At 39.2% G+C, this 26,201-nt stretch overlaps 1 protein-coding gene across 10 annotated transcripts in view; it reads right to left on the bottom strand.

The window, feature by feature from the left end:
• The window catches only part of atrnl1b (attractin-like 1b), a 617,494-nt gene that overhangs the window by 251,209 nt on the left and 340,084 nt on the right, over positions 1-26,201 (bottom strand). For all 10 annotated transcript variants that reach the window (XR_011345361.1, XR_011345362.1, XR_011345364.1 and 7 more), the window contains exon 25: positions 9,058-9,119. Coding sequence is in view for 6 of the 10 variants with exons in the window: in XM_069900005.1 (XP_069756106.1) it covers positions 9,058-9,119 (62 nt within the window). In the remaining 4 variants the exon portion in view is untranslated. The remainder of the gene's footprint in view (positions 1-9,057; positions 9,120-26,201) is intronic.

The raw sequence follows: 26,201 nt of genomic DNA, 5'->3' as shown, positions 1-26,201 counted from the left end.
ATAATCCCTCTGTCATCAGTGCTATGTGATTAGTAAGGGATTGCTTAAGGTGGGGTGTGAGTGGGGAAAAAAGATTGAGAACCATTGCTCTTTACCCAATTGTTTTTGAAATATTTTGCTTGGGGAAAATTGCCGTTGGCCCATTTCCTTTGGAGTTATGAAACCGTGTACATAATGAGTCATTAGTTATGTATAAAACAGTGGTTTTCAAACTTTTTCTTTCCACCCACATACCACCTTAAGCAATCCCTTACTAATCACAGAGCACCTATGATAAAGGGAATACTTAAAGTGGTATGTGAGTGGAAAGAAAAAGCTTGAGAACCACTGATCTAATGCCATTGTTAACAGTATTTGAAGTGTTGATGAATCACCTGCATGAATTGTTGTAGTCTTTAACAAGCACATATTCCCACTCTGCTCATAGGTAGGGGATTTACATTTTTGTCATGGTTTGGTGCAACAGAATGGCTTCCTCGGCCATAGCACAAGATAGTTCAGAGTATAGAGTCATATTTTGGTCAGATTAGGTAAAATGTCAGAACTCTTTTTCTGATATGAACATCAATAAACAAGGTGTAAAATATGCATGTTGGTTGTAAGATTTCACCATCACTCATTCTGGACATTGACAAATTTAAAGATTACTAAACTTAAATGCACCAATTGCTCGGATAGAAATGGAACTATTTCTAGATCAGTTGTCTAACCTCTCGTTTAATCCATATAGTGATACTGAACAATTGATTTGTGTTCTGAAATGCCACAATTGCAAATTTAATGATTTTTTTTGTCTTTACATTTTGTGGACAAATGTGGAGGAATAGATTTCAGAGCACAAGAAGCTCCAGAACAAAGGCTAACTGTTTCAAACAGTAACTGTCCTGCTGTCATAAGTGGCATCAATCACTCTAGCAGAAGCATGATAGGGTGTGTTTATAACCTGAACTTTTTGTAATAGCATCCATTTAACATTATGACCATCATTATCAGTGCCAATCGACACTATGGAAGACTATTTTCCTTGAGTCATTTTATCTTGAATTTATTTGATCGTATAAGATATAAAGAAATCAAAAGAATAAATCCTGACTGAAGAAAAACATTATTCTTGTAATAAGCTCTGGAAACTCACTCATGAACTAACATTCATGCGCTTCATCTGTTCTAATCCATTGCATTCTGTAATGGTATTTCAGGAGCGGACTTTCCAAATGTCATTTGTAATTAATTTAAATCATCTGCTTTCACCAGCTTCTCTCTGCTAGTTTTTTATTTAACATTTGTAACAGTAAAGCATGGCAGAGGATCTAATCTTTTGGATGAACACAAGATTGTGTGCTCAAAATGGTATTCCAATTCTAAACAAGGCTCGAGTAGTCTTTGTAGTTGTAAACAAGTTACTCATTTCTTTGATGTCATTCATTTCACAGAGACCACTGTTGTCTTGCTCAATGCTGAGACTGACAAGGCACTTTGGTAAACATAGTACAAAAAACAAGTCCACCAAATTAGCATGCTATTTTACAGGTTTTTTTTCAAGCTCATCAGCTCCTTGCAAATGCCAATAATATTACAGTTCTGTTAACATTTTGTCATCAATACATCCCGAGAACCATTAATGGATTGTTTCAGCATGAAACTATTGTAATTTAACACCTTCATCATGCAGCCTGAAGTCATCTTGTCATACAGAGATAGCATGGATGGTTTCTACAGCATAGCTTCTTACACACTGCTCATTCTTTCTCACATTCTGCGCACACAAACCACAGATGGATCAAGACCGCAAAATGGATTCCTTGTTCGTATGTGCAAAGTGCATTTATACAACAATTTTCAGTCAGAATCCTGCCTGAAATTGCTTCCATGGCTCCTGCAGTCTCCCTCTTGCCTTGGATAAATAAATCTATATCATTCCACTGCACATGTTTCTGTCTTTGTCAACTATCACCAATAGCAATTATTTATCACCTTTACAACATGCTTTCTAGACATTACTTCACAGCGGGGGCACCACTGAGCTGGTTACAAACAGATATGAAGGAAGGCAATAAAGAAGGAAAAATAAAACACTTTGAAATAATGTAGATAGCCATTTGGAATCCAATCTACACTTGAAGTTGAGTTTTAATCCTATGTCACCATTTATGTAATGAATAAATAATAATCAAGTCAGCTTTATTTATCATTCAGACCATGTTTGCACCAAGGAGCATACTTATATATAAGTTAGAATAGAAGTTAAACATTGAAATAGTAAAATATTAAGATATATACAATAAAGGTTCACAGTACACTATCCACATATGTTCTGGGAATTCAGGAATCTGATGGCTTGGGGGGAAAAAAACTGTTGCCCAATCTGGACATAAGGGCTCGAGTACCACAGTACCTCCTACCAAATGGCAGAAGGGAGAACAGTTTACCTGAGGAGTATGTGGAATCCTTCACAATGTTTATTGCCTTTTGCCTGCATCGAGTGTTGTAGATGTCCTTCATGGTAGGAAGAGGGTTTCCCCCCCCCCCCGCCCCCCACCATGACCTTTTCCGTTGACTTCACTATCCTCTGAAGGGTCTTGCAGTCTGAGGTGGTACAGCTTCCAAATTAGGCGGTGCTGGAGTTGCATAGAATGCTCTCAATACATCCTCTGCAGAATGTAGTGAGAATGCAGAGTTGGAGATTAACTTTCCTCAGCCTTTGCAGGAAGTAGAGGCGCTGCTGGGATTTCTTGGAGCTGGTGTTAAAGGACCAGATGAGATTCTCAACCAAGTGTACTCCAAGAAACTTGATAACCTCAATGGTCAAGCCATCAACGGTCAGTGAAGCGTGGTTTCCCCCGGGCCCTCCCGAAGTTGACAACTATCTCTTTTGTTTTATTAAATGATCAGATAGAGGTTTTTGGCTCTGCACCAGTCTGTTAGCGACTGGACCTTATCTCTGTAGGCTGACTCTTAATTTTTACTAGTAAGGCCCATAACAGTCGTGTCATCAGCGAACTTGATGATGTGGTTCGAGCTGTGTTTAGCTGCACAGTCGTAGGTCAGTATAGTGAACAGCAGTGGACTAGGCATGTCTTGGAAGTGCTGCTACTGATCTGGACTGCTTGAGGTCTCCCTGACAAGTCAAGAATCCAACTACAGAGGGAGGTGTTTAGACCCAGCAAGCTCAACTTCTTTATCAGGTACTGAGGTGTGATTGTGTTGAATGCCAAACTGAAGTCGATAAACAGCATTTGAACATACGAGTCCCTATTTTACAGGTGGATGAGGGCTTGTGGGAGGGTGGTGGCGATGGCATTGTCCATAGCGCGGTTGGATCTGTATGAAAATTGCAGGGAGTCCAGTGACGGGGGCAGCAGGAGCTTGACAAGCCTCACGAAGCACTTTATAACGATGGACATGAGTGTAACAGGGTGATAATCATTGAGGCAGGACACAGACGACATCTTTGGTACAGAGATAATGGTGGTGGCTTTGAAACATGTTGGGACCACGGCACTTCTCAGGGAGATGTTAAAGATGTCAGTGAGAACATCTGCTAGCTGAGCCTCACAAACCCAGAACACTCTGCCGGGAATGTTATCTGGTCCAGCAGCTTTCCATGGGTGATTTTGCCTCTCTCTTCACATTGGCCACTGCAAAACACAGCACGTGATCATATGGAGGACAGGTGGTCTTCTTCGCCGCCATGACGTTTTTTGCCTCAAAACGTGCATAGTAGTTGTTCAGTGCATCTGGGAGGGAGGCATCACTAGCACAGGCAAATGGTGTAGTCTTGTGGTTGGTGATATCTTGTATGCCCAAAAACATGTAATAACTACAAGTCAGTAGGAATGGAACAGCAAATATTTACACTGCCATTTTAGTTGCCCATGCCCTACATGTGACATGTAGCAAGACCTAAAATTTCAAAGTTATATTTGGTAAATAAGTTATACAATTTTTAATATCAAGCCCTCCATCAGCTCTAGACTTACCTTTTTCATTTAGAAAGGGAACATAATGCAATCCAAATGACCAGGAACATACAAAATAAGTGAAATATGAATGCAAAGTTCACGTGAAGGATGTTAAACAGAAAACATAATGGGCAAATATCCAAAAAAGGACGCAAAACAGACCAAAATACAAAAGCAAACTTGATACTCTATCTGATACAGATAAATACTGAAATTTGTCACTAAAATGACAAGGAAAATATAAGTGCTTGCTAACAACAATAGCTTTAGATGTCTGGATGAGTGCAACTAAATGCAAAAATCTCAGAGGTGCTGTCAGAAATAACCTGCTGTCGTTTTTACAAAGCCACCAACAAGCAATTAATGATTTGACATAAACTTCAACATTTTATGGGTTAGTCTCACTGCAGTAAACAATAAAAATGTTCAGCCTTATTGAATGAGGTGTAACTTTACTTATAAACAGCTATTTAATTATAAAAGCTGCACATTAACTATTCAGATCTGTAAAAACAAGTTGAAAAAATTATATACATGCAGAATGCCACATATTCAATGAGTTTAAAAAATACATGTTTTAAAATTTATTATTTGAAATTTCTTTATCCTTTATCTTTTACCTTAATCTTACATATATACCTAAATATTACCAAGCCCTCTAAAACAAGATAAAGAGTAATCCACAATTTTTACTTCCTGGTCTTCGGGAGCAATTCTGAAATCTAATTGGTTGCCCAGCCATTTGGGCTTTGTTGAACTTTGGAATTCTCTCCTTGAAACCTTAGTTCTTTCCTTCTTTGAGACCATCAAGTTTGGCCAAGTTTAGCTCTGTGTCCCAATAGCTTCCTTCGCAGTAGGATCAACTTTCCTTTGCTGAGGAATCTTTGGGCATTTTGTTACATTAAGGGAAATTATATAAAGCAATTATGGATGCAAATAATCCCAAACAGTATCACATCAGAAAAGAGGAAAATCACACTGTACAACTTTCCAAAACCTTGTTGGCAGCTTTCTTCAAGGTCAGCTGCAATCAGCATTCTTTTGCCATTTAATGCAAAATAAATCATGAACATATAAACTCTCATTTTATTTCCAAATAAGGGGGATTTATTATTGAGCTTAGTTCATTTGATTATCTTGCTACATTTATTCTTGCTCTACCACACATTTAAAGCCACAGAGAAAGTTACACATTGAATGGTAGAAGAAATGAAATAATAAATGAGTGTGCATTAAATATGTACCAGAGGAACATTTACAGTAAAAGCCAAAGCAACATCCAACATATCAATGATGAATGTCTGTCGGAAAGTCATGGATGAGAAAAATGTTTCAAGAACTGTTTCGAGGATGAAGTTTAACTAAGAACACGGAAAATCATGGATGAGGAAACTGAATGTTTCGAGAATAAGGGTTAATTAAGAACAGATTGATAGAGAACTGCTGACCGAATGGAAGCTTTAAAATTGCAAAGGGGCCAACATCAAGCATGTAAAGATGATCCTTCCGTTAGTAATAGGAGAAACTCCAGGCCATAAACACTAAATTGGCGTTATGTTTGGGGCAGATTTTATGGACTAAAAGCCTGTACTGTATTGTTTGTTCTATGTTCTACATCATTAAATTGGAAAAAGTAAAACGCTAAAGATATCAAAGCAAATGTTACTCAAAAATATTCTTATAATTTTAATCCAAATTGAACTTAAACCATATTTGGTAGGTCAAAATTAAATCATTCCAACGAACCTATCTTTGACATGGAAGAAACAACAATATTGTAATTTTTTTGTTGTTTCAATCATATAAGATTATCCAAAACTTTATGGTAGCATCTGCAAGAAGACTTCTTTCACATGAGGTGATTGTATTTTATGAGTTAAAAGACATGGAGCCTGTTAAGGATTAAAAAAACGGTGACTTTAATAGTGTGAGAAAATCACTTAAATAAATCATCTCCACTGCAGAGAGCAGAACCTTTCAAATTTGGTAGTTGGAAAGATTGGAGGTACATTCAAGGCCATAAAGAGGTGAGTGATGAATTGGTTATTAAAGCTGGAGTCTCTGAATATCCATTTATTTTATCTTGTCAAATTTCTCTGCCAAATTATCCAACCCCTTTCAAACTTTAAGGCAAAGTCAACCAGCTGTAGTTTGCCCCTGAGACTCTAGTTGTTTCTGACACTTGGTATGTGTGACAATTTTTCACTAGAGGTTAATAACCGATTCAAATCACAGCATATAATGTCTTCCGGAATCTTCCTAGACATCATGGCCTCAAAACAGCATTAGCTACATTCATAGATGGTTATCTGGCACCTGCCACTTTGGTTAGAGTTGCACAGAAGCTGTCCAGGTTCACACCAGAGATTTTAAAACAAAATGCATTTATTCATCCAAGTGCTGTGGGTATTGTTACTCATTCTCAGTTCAAGAAGTTGTTGGTGAGCCACCTTTTCGAACTGATTCGGCAGACAGAGTGAAGTTACTCCAGTGTGCTATTAACCCGGGCATCCCAAGATTTTGTATGGGCAGTGAAGGAGCATTAAGTGAAGATGGACCTGTAGTGGAGATAATGATTGCAATACCCTTGTGCCTGCTCCTGGATTTTGCATCTTGGTTGAAAAAGCTAAAGATTTGTCAGAGATTTAACAAGTTCCTGCATTATTCCAGGAATCATAGTGTAGGCATATTCTTGCTGTTGAGGGAGTGCAGTGAATATTCACTGGACTGATCCTGCAGTGGCAGAACTGATGGATGGTGAAAGACTGGTTAGACGAGGGTTCTACTCATGGAATTTAGAAGAATGAGAGGAGATCTCGTTGAGATATCTAAAATTGTAAAGCAATTAGTCAGAAGGGCATTGGAGGTGGCCCTTAGGGCTAAGGGGATCAAGGAAGAGTAAAGTACTGAAGACGTATGATCAGTCATAATCATGTTAAATAGTGGAGCAGGCTCGAAGAGATAAATGATCTTCTTTTGGTCCTTTCTTCCATGATTCCATGTTATCAGACAAAATAGAGAGTGAATCTTCATGGAGCTCCATTCAGAAAAAGTACATTGTTGAATGGACTTCATCTTGTGATCCGAAGGTCCAAGATGCTCAGACTTTGTTAAATCACTTGCCACAGAATGTCATGTTTCTTCCATTTTCTATCACCATTATTTAAGTCTTTGTCCAGTTGTTTTGAGAGCAGTTCAAAACAAGAATGAGCTGGCAGAGGAGAGGGAACAATTATGTCCTTCAAAAGACATTGAGAGAGGCATGTGGATGGGAAGGGTTCCGAATGATATGGACCAACGGCAGGCAAATGTAACTAGCCCAGATTGCCAAATTGGTCAGAATGGACAAGTTGGATCAAAGGGCTTGTTTCATGCTCTATGACTATGATGTTTGTGGTCAATGTTGTTGACCAACAGGACATTGCTGTTGGAGTAGTAGCACAATAGTAATGGCACAAAATCTTAATGGGAGGATGCACAAGACGTGTGGCAATCATTTTACTTGACACCTATGTGGCTGTCTGCACAGAACCACAGACAAATTTATTGGAGGAAAACCTGGATACAGAACTGAAGTGTGCAATTAGTGAACATCTCCCTCTATTTCTGATACTTGATGGTCAGATGATGGCTGAGGATGATTAGCCCAACAAGATATTTTGAAAACTCCGGCCTAAATGCTCTTGACGTGAAGTAATTGGCCTCTCATAACTATGACCATTTCTGTGGCAGACTTAAGAACATTCAGAGATGAGTTTTCTCCTTGGTACCTACTGACCAGTTCAAATATGATTTCTTGGTATCGCACCAACTCAAATGATGCCTGATAGCAAGGGTAATCAAGCTCACAGTCTTGTCTGGATCCAGCAGTTTTGTCCATGCTAAACAAGCTTGGTAGGTAGGCCCAAAATATAAATGTGTGAAACCACCAATGGAATAGTGGACCAGATATCAGATGGTAAAATGAAAAAAAAAACCCGATAAACAGGAGAATATCAGAAGCTGGTTCCATTTTACAATCCGCTGTTATGTAAGATGCAAATGAAATTAAAGTGGAAGAACAATATGTCAGAAGAGGAGATTCTAATGAGCTGATATGTGCACCATTTTCTGTGTTGATGTACAGAGGAGTATTCTGATTGATGTAACTGACATCTACAAAAGCCGTGAACAAATGTGGCATAGGGAATTTAAATTTAAAAATCAGTTTATGGAGAAACATACCGTGGAACTCAATACAAAACATTAAAGAACACATAAACAAACAAGAATAAATGATCATCAAAGAAGAAATTGAAGAACTTGGATTGGGACAGGAAAATATATACAGTGGAACCCTGATTCAATGTGTCCCGATTTAACACGAATCTGGATATAACATGATGAGTCATTGGACTCAGGTGTTGGGCTACTTCCAGGAGCAGAGACGTCAAACTGCCGCCAGGAGCGGGGAGGTCGGGCTTCCACCAGGAGCGGGAACGTCGGGCTGCCGTGAGGAGCGGGGTTGTCGGGCTGCCACCAGGAGTGGGGATGGTTGGTTTACTAAAAATCAATTTTTGTAAATACAACCAATTTAGCACAGCCCGCTTTGATTGTGAAGGGATTTTTTTGGGACCCAGTACATAATTCTGAAAAAAATCGTGAATAATGAATGTTGTCTGAATGTCTTTTTCTGTTTATGCTGTTATTGTCTTTTACCACCAGTTTTTGGCATGACTGAATATTCCACATGATGAACTTTTATTTTCATGTCCAATATTTCCAATATGTTCATACTTAAATGTTGGAGTAATAGTGTTCCTTAATGGGAGGATGCACAACACGTGTGGCAATCATTTTACTTGACACCCATGTGCTGTCTGCACAGAACCACAGACAAATTTATTAGAGGAAAACCTGGATACAGAACTGAAGTGTGCAATTAGTGAACATCTCCCTCTGTTTCTGATACTTGATGGTCAGATGATGGCTGAGGATGATTAGCCCAACAAGATATTTTGAAAACTCCGGCCTAAATGCTCTTGACGTGAAGTAATTGGCCTCTCATAACTATGACCGTCTCTGTGGCAGACATAAGTACATAAGATCTGCTTACCTGAAAAATGTGACAAAGAATTGGATCAGGTCCATAAAGCTACTGTGTTGTGAAAAGGAGATCTATGGGAGAGACATTATAAATATAACATTATTACAAAATGCAGGAAGAATCGGATACATTTACTTCAAAATCATCTTCAACATCATTTGCATCATTTTCCATTTAATTAAATTGTGAGTTAATCTGCCTTCAGTGTAATATAACCCCCCAAAAAAATCACTAAATGGAGCTAGATATATTGTATTTTTAATTAACAGGTTACTTCAAATCCAGAATCTCAATTACCAAGCTCACAATTCCAATTTATCAATGAGACATCCCAGAAATTTGATTTTCCATGAACTAGCAGCTTAAAGAGTACGAGTTTGCTTTTGATATTGGTAAAATCACTCATGTACTGAAATGAATATTCATCACTGCCTGGTGGAGAATCAAGATTTTTTTTTAAATGTCACGTTTATGAATCTTTACATCAACCACACAAAAGAAAGAGGACCAGAGAGAAATACTTTGAGATTTCAACAATCAGTCTAGTAGTCAGGAACACTTTTTCACAAACACATCCAGCAAAATATTGCAGAATAACAAAACTAAATAGCTGTAAACCACACTAATGATTGTGCAGCACCATTCATTTGCAAAAGTTCTGTAGTGAAATACAAAGCAAGTCTGATGAACGGCGGTCGTTATAACAAAATGGCAAATGGAACAACAGAATGTAACACCATTTGTTAAAAGATTCACTTCAAAAGCCCAAGAGCAGATATACTGCCCCATCAAAACCTTGCTAATTTATCTTCTCTGATTAATCTCGAGAGAAAACAAAATCTACTGATGCGTCAAAAATGTTTGATTGCCAGGTCAATATCATACCGTACACAATGAATATAGCTCAGTGGTAAACTATCTATATTGGTGCTTCCTCACACAGACAGGGGAGATTCTCGAACTAGGTGTATAATAGGAATGTTCCATTGGCCTTGGTCTCCTGAGTCAGAGCAAGATTCAGCTGGAATTTCCATTCCTGATTCCTGAGCAGTCAGCTCGAGGTGAAGAGGCCAGACCAAACTCATGAAAAGCTCAATGGCGAGTATTCTAGTGGCATCTCCACTGGTATGAAAATTAATACTTCAAATTAGTGCTGGATCATTTCCAGCAACTTCAGCAACGAAAGTCAGGCGATGAAACATAACAAGAATCATGGAAAACAAGGACACATCCTACATTGTCAGATGACTTTAAGAACTGATCTATACATATCATGGGATTTGACAGGCTAAATTTTCTTTTGCACAAATTACCATCTTGAGTTGACTCCTTTAATCAATTTTTACTCAAAATGAATCCATAATTCAATTGAAATCTTGAGCAAGTAGACAAAGGCACCAAATAGTATCAAGAGGCCCATGATCTCAACTGAGCCCCACATCAGATCAGATAGTATTTATTGTCATGCAATAAGACAAAAATGTAATATTACATGAACTTGTTTGCCACAAGGCAAACAAAAAAAACCCCCACCATTAGCATTTGCATTGCCTGGTGCCCCTTACAATCAAAGAAAGAGAAACAAAAGAGGGTTCCCCCAGAGTCATTCATTTCCAGCGCTCCCCCAGCCTCTGCAGGCGCACAAGTCTATAGTTCATTGGCAACCAAAGTCCAGATCCAAACCTCCCACACGATGAGGTAGCCTTCAGTACCTAGGGCCCTTCAGGTGCACCCCTTGTCCTCAGCATCCTCTCGAATCCCGGTTTCATGTACCAGTCTCCAGCAGACTACAGCCTGGTGTGAGTCCTTTGAACTCAAGTAGCCAGCAGCCGGCAGTCTGTATGGATTCCTTGCCTGCAAGTTGCTAACAGCTCAATGCCTATGGTGTCATTCAGCCACAGAGCCCTTCACTGCTCTGCTACCCTGGTTGTCTCCTCTGCCCTCCAGCTCTGTTACTAGTGCTCTGAGCCAGTCTGCAGCTCTCACAGAATCTGCATCCCCACGAGGCTGCTGCCGAACATAGGCATCACCATCTTGGGCCCAGAACCCATAGTCGCAGGATTTTAAATATAATACTTGCACCTCCTTTAACAAGCCATTTAAAGCGTGTACGGAGCCATCGGGTATAGGACTGGACAGTAGGACCGCCCAGGGGAACGCTGTTTCTCTGCTCCCACTCTTTCTGGGTGCACACCTGTGGCAGAGCTGCCAGTAAAGCAGCTCTGGCAGTGCCATCATTTTTGTAATGTCTGAGCTATATCCCCAGCAGATTTCATTGATGAACACAGAAGCCTATTGTCATATACACAAGTACAATGTACAAATGCAATGAAACATTTTTTGAGGTCTGTCCAAGAGAGTTGAAATGGCTCTACTGAAAAGGGTGTCTAATTAGGTTCCCACATGGGCAAGGAACCTGTTCATCAATATGCAGTATGGTAAATGAACCTGCAAATATGAAATAAAAATAAAATACTCAGCATTTAAGCAGCATCTGTGCCAAGAGAAACTGTTTCGGGTCACACTGCCGAGTATGTCCAGTGTTTTCTACTGTATTCATTTTACAGCATGGTAAATCTGTTGTTATAAAGCAATTTCTGGATTTGTTAATTTACTCTCATTTGTTTTTTCAGAATTTTGACAGCTTAAGCAAACAATTCATCTTGAAAGGGTAACCCATCACTATTGCTCCCTCATAATCATGCTAATTCTGCTATGCAATCTATCCTCTGTCCCTTCCTGGCCCCCATCCGTCTCTGTCACCTCCCTCTATTCTCTCACTTCGCCCTCCTTGTCACTTCCTCACTCTCTCTGTCACATCCCCATCTAACAGTGTGTAGGCTGAAGCAATGAACTCACGTAAAGCATGTTGAACTCATACAGTCCACAGTTATTGTGCTGTCTTATTTCAACATATTTTACAGTCCTTACCTTAAAGATTTCTATTTTAAATTTTAATTTACTGTTCCAGTTCATGAAGCGCTTTGAAATCAACATCTTTTATAAATGTGCTGAATAGCAGGAAAACATTTTTGGCAATTATTTAACCATTGATACTGTAAATCTACCGAGACATCCAAAGCTTCCATTTATCTCAGCACAGTTAAACACCCATGATTTAAGATGAAATTTAAGAACGTAGAAGACATGGATTAATTGGACACCATCTTGATGGATTTGTAAGCAGTACTTTTGGTTAGCTAATTTGATTTTATATGGATGGATTGTATCCAATGCGGGAGCTGGCCTGGGCCTGCTCTGCCATTTAATAAGGGCTGTGGCTGATCTGATTGTGAGCTCAACTATATATTTAACCAATTCTCCCCATTCTGAGGTTGCCTTTAAACCTTTTGCTTATCCACCATATGCCTTAGAAATAACCAGGAACTCTGCTTCCATCACCTTTCAATAGAGTTCCAAAGATTGATGACCTCCGGAGAGAAAATATTTCATCATATATCTGCCCTAAATAGCTGACCCCATTAATTTTAAACAGCGATCACCGAGTTCTTAATTCAAGAAGAAACATTTTTCCACTGTCTCTCAAGACCTCACATGACAGGTGAAACAATAATTATATATATATATATATATATATATATTTATATATATATATATATATATATATTATATATATATATATATATATAAATATATATATATCAGGAGGTGTTTGTAAGATACTGTTTTCTGGTATTTTTAATTTATACTATCATTGTTGATGTATCTTATACATTGCGTGGCCACAGCAAGTAAGAATTTGTTAAAAGTACTCAATGTTATGACAGTCAAAATGTTTGTTTCTACTGACAAAAGTAATCACTTATCCAAAGGAATTTTCATTTTAGTACAAAATTGTTTAATTGTATTTGCAATAATTATAGCATTTATTGTCATATACAGAAGTACAATGTACATATGAACCAGAATTCTTACTTTCTGCAGCTGAACAGGTGGACAAGGTATCCTGAATACAATGTATTGCATCACCCCAGTATGATAAGAAATAATATAAAGGATAGATGGATAATAAATATTCACAATTACAGTCTATGCAAGAGCAAAAAAGTGGTGTTCCAATCGTGCAGACAGGTCTTTTTGGTGGTCCTGGAGTAGTTTACGTCTGGGGTAGTAAGGGGAGGTTCAAGAGTCTGATAGCCATTGGGGGGAAAAAAAACCTGTTACTGAACGTAGAGCAGCTGAACTTCAGGCTTCTGCATCTTATTCCTGAAGGTAAGAGCAAAAATGGGATGTGACCAGGGTGTTGGGGATATTGCAGGCTACACCTGGACTTCACATAGATGTCTTCAATAGATTGGAGGCCAGAGCTAGGTTTTCTACCTTCCGCAGCTTTCCTTCTATGTTCTTGGGCATTGAGATTAACAAATCAGGCAGTGATGCAACTATTCAGTATGCTTCACTGCACGACAAATGCTGCTTGAAAGCACAGAAGCATGTTAAAGGACAAGTGACCACGATAAAAGAGAAGGGTTGGTCGAGGCTGTCCATCATAGCCAATAACAGGCATTTTGCTGACAGCTCAAATGACTATAGGTTCATTTTTTTGCTGCAGTATAGCTGAAGAAAATTGCAAATCCTTGAAGAACAGAAAGTATTCTGACAGCTCCCTCTGGATAGATTTTTTTTGTCAGTGATAATTAGGCACAAGGAACGAATAGAGTAGCATCTTTAAATTGTAATAGATTTACTTCTGGAAATTATTTTCCCTTCTTCGTAACAATAAGTTAATGAGAAACTGCACATTCTTGAACTTTGCTACAGCATTGTCAGCTGTAACACTGCTTCTTATATTTAGATTGCACATGGTTTGGAAATTGTTCATATATGGACATACTCACATATAAAGATGGGTGCTACAGCACCACAATCTTTCCAATGTGATGGACAAGCTTATCTCAGAGACTCACAGAGATACAACTGCACGCACCATCAAGCCCCCTGTAAACTAAGCCTATTTTGGTTTGCCCACATTTCCATCAATTTCCTTCCAGACTCCACTACTGATCTGTACACGACTGACACTATGGGATGTGGGAGGTCGCCGGGGCACCCAGAAAATTATGCAGTGACAAAGAGGAAGTGCAAAGTAGGACCAGGTTCCATCAGTGATGGCACCTCTGTTTACATCCTCTTCTTCACCCAGAGGACACACAATGATTTGAAAATATCTAAGGGATGTTAAAAAGCAACACCTGTCAGAGAGGCATGACATAATTATGCAATTTTGTTTCTTCAGTCAATTTTCAAGTGGAAATCCACTAACAATTGCTATGTGGGTTACGTTCCATTACTGTATTCATTATAAAACTAGACAATAGCCCCCATTTACTTCAGGCCTCTGATATCATTGATATTCCATGCAACACGAGAAATGCTGTTTTTTCTGGTTGAATGTATGTGTGTCTGGGCCTGTTGTCCCACTCACCCAGAGAAAATGCACGCATAGTACATCTTCTCTGCTTTCTTGATGGAGTGATTGCTGTGTGGTCACTGTCTGGCTTGCCAGGTAGAAGTTCACTGCAAATAACAATACAAGCTCGTTGATGTCCTCCGTTTTCACTGAGTTCGCAACATCATGGTGCAACCGAGTGTCCGGCAGTATAACTGGAAATGTAGGCTGGGCTCGTTAACCTTGGTTGGCAGCCAGGCTAAGAGAAGGAAAACTCTGATTTGAAACCTGGGAGAGGGGTATCGTTAGCCTCATCAGGCCATCCATAAAGAAGGACACTCTGATGTAACACCTACGACCCGAGGACCTGGCTGTCACCATCCCAGCATGCTGGGCCATGGCAGATACACCCTGCTTGTAAAAGGTGGGGCCAGTACTGCACACACTGCACTCCACCTAAAAATTCCATTGCGCAAGTTCGAAGTACATGCCCATGTCTACTATCTTTCCTGGTTCTTCGAACACCAAGGGCATTTTATTTGTTTAGATAAATGTAAGTAACTCACCCAGCATATAGAGCACAGCCTTCTGATTGACCATTCCATTCAATTGTAATGGAGGATGTTTTGACCTGTTGCGTACGGTTATAATGAAATAAACCTAGAATTCCTTGCTTCCAGTTTAGTTTTCAATGCACACTGGTGAATCGGTTACTTATCAAGATTACAGTTTTCAATTTTTGCTTAAAATAGGCTTGTAAAATGAAATTTCAAAGTATACAAACGTAGCATTGCCCAAATGTTTTTCCATGTACATTTAATAACTCAAAACAAAAAAAAACACAATACTTAATTGCCACTGTTTCTCTCAAATCAAAATATTGTTTAAAAATAATTTTCAAAAAAAAGGCAGGTTCTCAGTAAAAGAATAGACAACTGACTTTAAAAAAAAACTCATGATAATGTTCACATTTGTAGCCCATATGTTCCACAGCTCACAAAAAAAGTAATTGAATTTTATAGAAAACTAAAACAGTTCACTATATTTTTAAATGCTAATCTTCAGAATGGGTTTGCATTTACTGTTACATCTCACACAGTAGGTTAAAGCAAAACATGGGCTTTGCGTTCCCTCAGGCCTGTACTGATTGAAAAAGTGCACCATGATTTACTTGTTTCTTTCCCCTTCCACAAATGCACACATCAGCAAAACAAAACAAACTGGAGATCCTAAAAATCTAATACTGCAGCACAGAAGCAGGCTATTTGGCCCTTCTAACCCATGCCAAACTACCGTAAATATTTGAGTATAATGAGAAAAATTTTGGACTGAAATTTGAGCTCAAAGTAGGGGGGGGGGGTGTCACATTATACATGAGGTTATAATTTTAATTTTTTTTTCTGCCAGGTTTAACGATAAGTAAGATTATCAGCAGCTGCTTACATTGACGGAGGCGCGACTGGGGGGCGGGGATGGGGGAGAGATGGCAGCGCGACTGGGGGGTGGGGGCGGGGGCAGAGATGGCAGCGCGACTGGGGGGCGGGGGCAGAGATGGCAGCGCGACTGGTGGGCGAGGTTGGGGGAGAGATGGCAGCGCGACTGGGGGGCAGGGTGGGGGAGAGATGGCAGCGCAAATCGGGCGGGGGTGGGGGAGAGATGGCAGTGCAAATCGGGCGGGGGTGGGGGAAAGATGGCAGCACAAATCGGGCAGGTGAGGGGGAGAGAGACGCCAGCATGACTCGGGCGGGCGAAGGAGGAGGGAGACACCAGCCCGACGTGGGCGGGCAAGGGGTGAGAGACACCAGTGCGACTCGGGAGGGCGAGGGGGGAGAGAGACGCCAGCGCGACTTGGGCAGGCAAGGGGAGGGAAATTATATTATACATGGGGCTAAAAATTTTCCCCCTTTTTCCCTTAAAAATGGGGAGGGTCGCATTATACACGAAACACATTATACACGAATATTTAAGGTATTTGTCTGCCAAGTCCTATTGACCTGCACATCCATACCTCTCCCATCCATGTGCCTGTTCAAATTTTTCTTAAATGTCAAAATTGAGCCTGCATTCACCAATTCAGTTGGCAGCTCATTCCACACTCCCATCAATCTCTGCATTGAGAAGTTCTCCCTAATGTTCCCTTTAAACTTTTCCCCTTTCACCCTCAACTCATGTTTTTTTTTTAATCTCACCTAACCTCAATGGAAAAAAGTATGTTTGTATTAATTCTTTCTAAACACATCATAATTTTGCAAGTCTCCCCTCATTCTTCTACACTCCAGGCAATAAAGTCCTAACTTGTTTAACCTTTCTCTGTAATTCAATTTTTAAAGTCCGGGCAACATCCCTGTATATCTCCTTTGCACTCTTCCAATCTTATTGATATCCTTTCTCTAGTTAGGTGACAAAAACTGCACACAAAACTCCAAATTTGGCCTCACCAATATTTGATACAACTTCACCATAAAATCCCAATTTCTCTACTCATTTATTTGATTTATGAATGCCAATGTGCCAGAAGCTCTCTTTATGATCCTATCTGCCTGTGACACCACCTTCAGGAAAATATGTATTTTTTCTGTATTCCCAGATCCCTCGGTTCTTCTACACTCCTCAGTATCCTACTATTTACTGTGGTTTGTCCTTTAAACACCTCACATTGGTCAACATTAAATTCCATCTACCATTTTGTAGTCTAATTTCCTAGCTGATCCAGATACCTCTGCAAGCTTTGAAAGCCCTCCTCACTTGTCCACTATATCTCCAGTCTTTGTGTGAACTGCAAACTTGCTGATTCTATTTCCCACATTATCATCCAGATCATTGATATAGATGACATAAGACAATAAATAAACTCAGCACCAATCCTTGAGGCACACCACACACACAAGCCTCCAGTGTGAGTAAATAATCATCTGCTACCACTCTCCAGATTTTCCCCATCAATACTGGAATTTCTCCTGTCAACCAGGTTCTTTGAAATTAGAATCTTCTATCCCATTTCCCCCTCTGATGTTCTAGACCAATGTAAGCAAGAGGAACTGCACTTCCTCACGTTTACAGGCACAGTGCAGCTCTCAGTACAGAGTACATCCATTGTAGCAGTTCTGATGCAAGTTCTTTCATTCATTCAACAAAACATTTCTCCCTCCACAGGGGCTGCTTGACCTTCAAAGCATTTTCTGCATTTGGTTTATAATTCATCCCTTATGAAATATTCAATGTCTTTGATGTATACAGGGTGGATTAGAATGTCATCCATTACAGGGATGTAAAGCTGAAATTCACATGAGAATGAATGATGATTTAGTTATTGAACCTCAAATTTTTAGCAAACATAAAAAAGATGCCATCATAGAAAAACCAAGAAAGATGATATTTCTGGAAACATTTTCATTAGAAATTCACAAGGCCACTTTAAATTATTTTCTGCTGAAGTAACATAATCAAATTCTATTAATCTAAGTCATTTTTGTACACATTGCTGTATCTTTGAATAATTACAATATTGTAATGTCAGCAATATTTGAACTTTCTTTCACTCAAAAGCAATCATTGCGAAATAGACCGTAACAATCCATTATTCTGACCTTTCCTACCATAACCAACAATAATGTCATAATTTTCACAAGAAAAAACACTGAGCAACCAATCTCAAAACAAACATGAAAGAAGGTCAGCACTAAATTTCTGTTTTCTATCAGGTTCTCAAAATTAAAGCATTCAAATTTATAAATGTTGCAAATTATTGATATTGTGTTTTGTTTACCAGCTTTCGTCTTGCAAAACTATGTATTTTCTGCAGTTGCTGAGTAAATAGATTTATTGACTGACATCTTCGATTGTTTTAAACATAGATAAAGGATTATTTACATTACTTCCATATGCATTCTAATGCAGCAGTGAGATAAGAACAGAAGGGAAGTATTTATCACACAAAATCAAAAGACTAGGATGAAATCAAGATTAAGTTGACAAAGTGAGAGTCTTCACTCTAGAAGCATTAAGGTGCGAATTTTTTTTTAATGGGCATTTTGCTACCAGTTTGAAATCTAATTTAAAACAGATCAATTTAAAATTCTCTCTCCAAATAATTTGGAATTTAGTACAGAGTAACATTCAAGGTTGACATTAACAATGTTTTCACGCTCTGCTCTTGAGTTTTAAAAACCGAAGGACCATGTTGCAATTCATATCCTTGATAGAGAAAACAAAAATTACACAACAGAAACATTATTATTCAGCAGATGGTGACAATCTCATGTTGACGCCAAGAAAACCATGTGAGTGAAATATTAAATAAAAGCATATTTAGTGGTAATTGAAGAAACATTCTTCATTGTATGGCTTTGATGAGATGTAATTTGGATTATGCTTGGCTAAATGCCTGTTTCAGCAATTCAAGAGACTTTATGGAAATAATTAAACGTTCTATGTTTAAAATCTATCTTTCTGCAAATCATTTTTTAAACATCCTTTTAACATTGCATGCTACTTGAAATCTGACAAGTGCATCTTGCAGTTACCAACTCAAATTCAATGATCAAGTTCATGACAGAGACCAGTATAAATTGTATCAATGATAATTGATACCACCTGCCACGCACAAACACAATCTAGACTCTTTGTGCATATATACATTGTACAATATATATGACAATAAACTCATTATTATTATTGTTAAGTTACTCCAATTATAATGGCATTGCAGTGTTCATCCATCTCCTCTGATGGTAGAGATCAGTAACTTTGAAAAGAGACTGCAGATGCAGAATGTGGAGCAAAAAAAAACAAACTACTGGAGAGGTTTGGTGGGTCAGGCAGGATCTGTGGAGGCAAACGGATGGGGGACGACATAAGTCAATATCTTGTGCCAGAATGTAGAGAACATAGCTGTATTGCTTAATTAATGTGTCTGTAAGGAGTTGGTACTGTCATGGGGCCAGAGGTCACCAAAACCCAGCAGCAATAGATATTCACTGAGATAAAAGGTTACTTAAACAAAAGTTGCTTTTAATTATCTTTAAACATGAAAACAGAATCATACTTTAACTGTTTTCGCAAGACTTGCCAAACGAAATGCATTGAATTCGCCCATCGTTATTGAATGAAGATCTTCCGGGACCAATGCCTGAAGAGGGCGCACAAAATCAGTGAACCGGTGCGGATTCGAAAGGCCAACATGGCCTGTTTCCGCTCCGTTAATGGTTATATGGTTATCATTATTGACTTAAATAACCTAACAACCCCCTTCCAATTCTAAGCGCACGTGTATGTAATGTGTGTGTAAGTTCAGAAAAGTTTTTTGGTTCACAGTCCAATCTCACTTCTCATTCCTCCAAGTTCACTGCTTGCGGGCAATTCTTAGACTGTGCACAGAATTTAACATTTATAAAGTTCACCAGGCTCTGGTGCTTGAAATGTAAATGGTTATCGCTCAGGAAGGTTCTTGTCAGTTTTCAGAGAGAGATTTGTTTTTCCAGGACACCCACAACTGATTCCTTTTTAATTACCCACTTCAGCGTCTTGCTGAAAAAACTTCCCCCCTCAGGGTTCTCCAGATGATAACCTCTTTCTTTCAGGTCACCACTGAGTTCCTTTCTGTTTCTCTTATTTTAAGTGAAACATTAGACAGCCAGTCCTCTCTTGAATGAACCACAAGGCTTTAACCAGGCTGAACTAAGGACTTACAACCTGTCTTCCAAATGGGGTTTTTCACAAGCTTGCCAGCTTGTCCTGTTCCAGTCCCAACTGCTGTTGCTGACTCTAAAACTGTAGAACTGATCTCTGTCTCTCTCAGAGAGAAAAGGCCTGTTTGACTCTCTCTGCTTGCAAAACCACATGACCCTCCTAGAACAGCAAGTTCAACTCCAGACAGAATGCAGCTCCGACAAGTTCTTTCATCTGTTGCCTTTTTGTAAACAGTAATCCATTAGTGAAGTGTCTTGGGGGCTCTCCAAAGCTTCTGCAAAGGTTCTGGGGCCGATATGTCTAGCATTAGCAGAGCTCCAGTATTTTAAATAAGATCTGTTTTAAAGTGTTTGTATGTGACCTATAATAAAAATCATGCCCCAATTTATCTCCCAGAAATATATCTATATTCTGTCACAGTACGTTCTCCGCATCTCTGCACGAGTTTTCTCCAGGGGTCTAGTTTCCTCCCACCATCTGAAAGCTATCAGGGTTGTAGCTTAATTGGGTACAATTGGGCGGCATGGGGCCATGCCAGATGTTTCCTGTCACTTTAAGACAACTGTAAGTAATTCTTATGCTGATGTGATTTAAGTTTTCAAATCTAAGTACGGTCAAACCCCTGGTATCCACACCTACGGGATTGGTAGATGCTAGATAAGTGAATTTTCTGGTTGCTTGAGATTACACGTTGCAAGATTAGTGAACTGATTGTTAGGAGGTGCCAATTTTAAACCCCTATTATTTTTACCTATTTATTTTCTGCAATTTTTTTTTGCCGATTGCTTGAGATTGCTGGTTGCTTGAATTCCTGATAAGAGAGGTTCTACTGTATATGTTGATAGTCATCAACACACCTGAAGAGAGCAAGAGAACAAAGTTCTTTATAGATTCCTAGATCCGTTAAGGGATGAATGTATCATTAATTTTTAATTTAAAAAAAATAGACATACAGCATGGCAATGGGCCATTTCGGCCCATGAGCCCATCCTGCCCAATTGTACCCAATTAACTTACAACCCTGGTACATTTCAGGTGTTGGGAGGAAACCAGAGCCCCTGGGGAAAACCCACACAGAGATGGGGAGAAAGTACCAATTCCTTACAGACAGCACGGGAATTGAACTCTAGTCCCGATCACTGACACTGTAACAGCGTTGCGCTAACCTCTTTGCCAACTGTGCCATATTTTTCAAAGAAAACTTGCTGAGCAGTATGCATCTGTGCAGGATGCATGAAGGATACATTTATATCGATATAGCCCACCATGCAATTTCAATTTAATGAACCTGAGAATAAATATTATGATAAAAGCAAGAGCTTATACTATCAACTTACAGTATGCGTCAGGGCCATTGATTTTTGATGGCTGAATTAAATAGTACATTTTTCATACTTTCGGGGTTTTTTTGGGTTAAAATACAAAGTTAATCTGTTTTTGCACTGCATGTGAAACAGTGAATGACAAAGTTTGTTGATTCCAGTCATAATAATCTGTGTATTACTGCAATAAAGACAAACTTTCTCCACTCTCAGTAAAATAACATGGAATTGAATGAAAGTGAAAAAAAAATTACATGCACAGCAGATCCTCCAAGGAACACTTTTGATTGATGCCTTCAACTTGGTTTGTCCACTTTAACTAAAATCTAGGAAAATCCACAATCTTATAGTGAAAGGAGTTTAAAAATAAAGAAGCTTTCCTAAAATGGAATTCTATAAGGTCTTCTACCTATAAGCTAAAAGAAAATTGTCAAACTGACCTGTTTGTATCGTTTGCAGATATGAGGCAGCTAACTGTCCTAAGTTCTGGTCAACTTTTGCTACTCAACCCATGAAAATACAAATGCAAATTAAGGGACTGATTATCTGTGCATATAAATGAAAAATACAGTAATTATGCTCAATGAGCTTCACTCCTTATTTAAAATATTGTTAATTCCTTTTAAACAAGATGTAAACACAATTTCATTTTCACTTGCAGTTATTTTCTTTAACATTTCAATGTTTTCAAATTAAAAGTAATTTTACAATAAGCTTCCTGTGTGGATAGAATTTAAATTATCAACTTTAAACTGCAAGATGAAAAAAGAGCAAAGTCAGGACATCAAAATTGAGGAAGGAAAGAAAATCTGAGATGCTGGGGTTGAGTGCAGTACCATTGATACTGAGGCATAGTTCCGGTGCAATAATAAATCAGGTTGACAGCAATCAACACAGCTAATTTGTCCACTGGCTCTGTTTCGGAAGTATCAGTGGGCAGCAAATGCAGCTCTGGAAGCTTGCTGGATGGGAAGTTGGTGGATCCAGCTGACTCATTCAAGCTACAAAAAAATGAACACTTGCACAAGACCACAGGAATCGGGAAAGGTCAAGTGCTGCCCAGAGCTTTGACATGAAGCAGAGAAAACATTCATTCTCTCAAAACTTCCCAAGATGTGGAGGGGTGACAGCTGGGAGTGATATTTATTTATTAGCTGCTAAAAACCCAAAGAAACAGACTGTTGCACACACATTACTAAAAAGGACTGTACAATCCAATACACTGTGCTTACAAATACACATGAACCCTCTGTACTGGTCTAGGGTTGAGCCATAACTCTAGGACCACATGCATCCATTTTATGTTTGCAATATGCACACAGTGTAATCTTATTTCTTGATCCAAAACTCTTTTACTTAATTGCGATATTAATATTCTTGTGCTTTCTGAAAGAACTGTAGGGTAACAGAATGCTGATATTAGTTCTTAATTCTATCATGGCCTCTTTTTTTTGACTCAGAGAAAAGCATTTAAAAAAAAAGGAAAGAATTACAGGAAAGTAGATAATATGGTATATCCAATGAATATTGAATTTATGGCAGCACTGCCGCTGGTGCAGACCCATGGAGAGCAGGGAGCAAGAGACACAACGCTCCCACGGGGTCCAACTGCCCAGTCCGACTGCCGGACAGGCTTTGAACAGCCTGTTAAAGGAGCCATTGTAGTTTCATTTAAAATCCACAGCCACAATATCTGTGCCCAAGATGGTGGCACCTATGATTAGCAGCAGCCTCGAGGGGTTGCAGTCTCTGAGGAAACAGAGGACTGGCAAAGAGCACCAGGAAACGTGAAGAAGCAGAGGAGATGACCCACGGGATGGTGACTATGACAGCAGACCGGTGAGGGGTTCTGCGGCTGAAGGGCCCACACAGGTGGCAGGCTGTTGGTGACTCGAGGCGAGAAAACCATGCAGGCTGTGGGCTGCTGGAGACCGCGGTCAAGGGACTCGTACCAGGCTGCAGACTGCTGGAGACTGGCTCAAAACAGGATAAAGAGGTACCATGATGTCAGAACTGGGACACCAGCAGGTTCATAATCACAATTATGGTCATAATCACAATTTTGTGATTAACTCATATACTCAAATCTCTTACGATGAAGACATGCATGCCAAATGTTTTGTATTTCTACCTGTGTTGATGTTGTCTGACAATTTGCACTATATCTCTATCACTTAGCACGCAAGTCCGACTTTCATCTAACCTGCCAAATGCAACACCTTGCACATGTCAAAGTTGAATTCCACCTGCTTTTCCTTGGCCCACTTCTCCAGTTAATCTAAGTCAACGGACAACAGTGTTAGTATAGTGACTCACGCAACATTATCATGCGCCAGTGATCCGGGTTCAAATCCAGTACTCTCTGTAAGGAGTTTGATTGCTCCCCCCGTGACTTGTGTGCAATTTCTCCGGATGCTCTGGTTTCCTCCTTCCTCTCAAAAACGTACAAGGTTGAGAGGTTAATTGGATGCCATTGGGTGGCACAAATTTCGCGGGCAAGAAGGGTCTTCTGCTATTCTGCATTGTTAAAATTAAAATTAAAAATTAAACCCTGCAGTGAACCGACAACCTTTCTTACTTGTCCATGATATCAATTTTGGTGTCATCTGCATACTTAACCACCATGTGAACTAAATTGCGATCTAAATCATTAATGCAGATGACAAACCAGTGTTTCCTGTGGCATAACATTGATCGCAGTCAAGAAAACAACCACTGCCATCCTCTGACACTTTCCACCAATTTGCATTTTGAATCCATTTTCGACCATTGACACCAACTATAAATAAACATAGCAGCAAGACATTGATGAGTATAGTTAAATGCAAGCTTAACTTAATCATTGAGAATGGGGAGTGAAAAATGAGGATAGCCAAGTATCACAATCGTCAGAACGTATCTTGGATTTGATACCACATGAGAAAATACAAGCTAAATGGCAGAGGTGCAAATATCACCATGAAACGATGGTTCTCATATTCTCAGATGCCAGCCATTTGATTTTTTAATGCCTAAAGGATCTTTGAAAAAGGATCTTACGACATTTCAGGAGCCTGCAAAATAAATAAATTTGTGACTCAGACTATCAAAACTTTCTGCTTGACCAGACACTGGGCATCTCTAACAAGAGAATCTTATAATTTACCCTTTAATTGTATTAGGGCCACCAGAAACATTTGAGAATCACTCCATGTTCATTCAGACCATTCTACTTGTGCTGTTGAAAATGATCAGTCTTTTCTAACCTTCTATTCCAGCACTAGGTCAATAACCCAGCAGGTTCTGCTCTTCAATTGTCCTTTATAAATGTGATAAGACCTTTCATTTCTACCAAAAAAAAATCAAACAGTAAATTCCAGAGCCCTGCTACCCAAACAGCACAAGAAATCTCTTCATCCTCTCTAATCCTCCAACCAATTATTTTAATCCCATGTCTGCTTGTTTTTGACCTCCTGCCAAGGGAACTGTGTTCCGATTTGCCCTCCATAGAGATCTCACATTTAAATGTACATCAATTACGTCTCCAGCTCCTCTTCTCTACTCGCAAGGAAACAAACACAGACTAACTCAGTAGAGTTCAGCAGGAAAACCTGCAGGCGCTGGTAATGTGGCACAATGCTCAATCCCACAAGCTTCTCCACCAGTCTATCTCATATTTTTCTAATTGTTAAACTGTTCAAGTCTTACCAGTATCCACTCTCGTACAATCACACCTGTTATGCAATGTCGTGGCCAGAACTAGATGCAGTGGCCTGACTTGCTGACTTGTGCTGTACTCAGTTCTACCATACGTTACCTGCTCCCAGCTAACACATGGGATTTTATAAAAAGCCTTGCTGAAACTCACACAGATTATATTAAACAAACTATCTTTATTGGTCTTCTTGCTCAAACAACAAAAAAATGACTGTTGGAGAAAAATGAACCATAAACTTCTTGCAGCAGGTCTTGTGATACATTTCTGGAAAGAATGTGGATTATGTAAAATTTCATTACTTTGACATGAACATTGCCTTCCCTTAACAAATCCAACCTGAATGTCATTGATGATAAAGTCAATGCCTTGAATTGACTTGATTTAATTTTTCCCCCTGTTATGAGCCCAGAGGACCCCAAAACCCAGCAGCAAGAGATATTCACCAAGACAAATTGTTATTTAATCAAAATTTGCTTTTAATTATCTTTAAACATGAAAACAGAATCACTCTTTAACTTATCACTATTGACTTCAATAACCTAACTTAACCCCCTTCTAATTCTAAGCACATGCGTAAATAAGGTGTGTGTAAGTTCAGAAACGCTCTTTGATTCACAGTCCAATCTCATTTTTCATTCCTCCAAGTTCACTGGTTGCAGCCAATTCTTATACTGGGCACAGAATTTAACATTTATAAAGTTCACCAGGCTTTGGTGCTTGAAAGGTAAATGGCTATCGCTCAGGAAGGTTCTTGTCAGTTTTCAGAGAGAGATTTGTTGTTCCTGGACATCCACAACTGATTCCTTTTTAATCACCCACTTCAGTGTCTTGCTGATGAAACTTGTCCCCTCAGGGGTTCTCCAGATGATCACCTCTTTCTTTCAGGTCACCACAGAGTTCCTTTTTGTTTCCTTTATTTCAAGTGAAACATTAGACAGCCAGTCCTCTCCTCTTGCATGAACCACAAGGGCTTTGACCAGGCTGAAATAAGCACTCACAGTCTGTCTTCCAAATGGATGCATGCCAGCTTGTCCTG

This window comes from Narcine bancroftii, chromosome 10 (genome assembly GCF_036971445.1).
Source record: "Narcine bancroftii isolate sNarBan1 chromosome 10, sNarBan1.hap1, whole genome shotgun sequence".
Classification (NCBI taxonomy): Eukaryota; Metazoa; Chordata; class Chondrichthyes; order Torpediniformes; family Narcinidae; genus Narcine; species Narcine bancroftii.
This window is presented reverse-complemented; position numbering and strand designations above follow the sequence as displayed.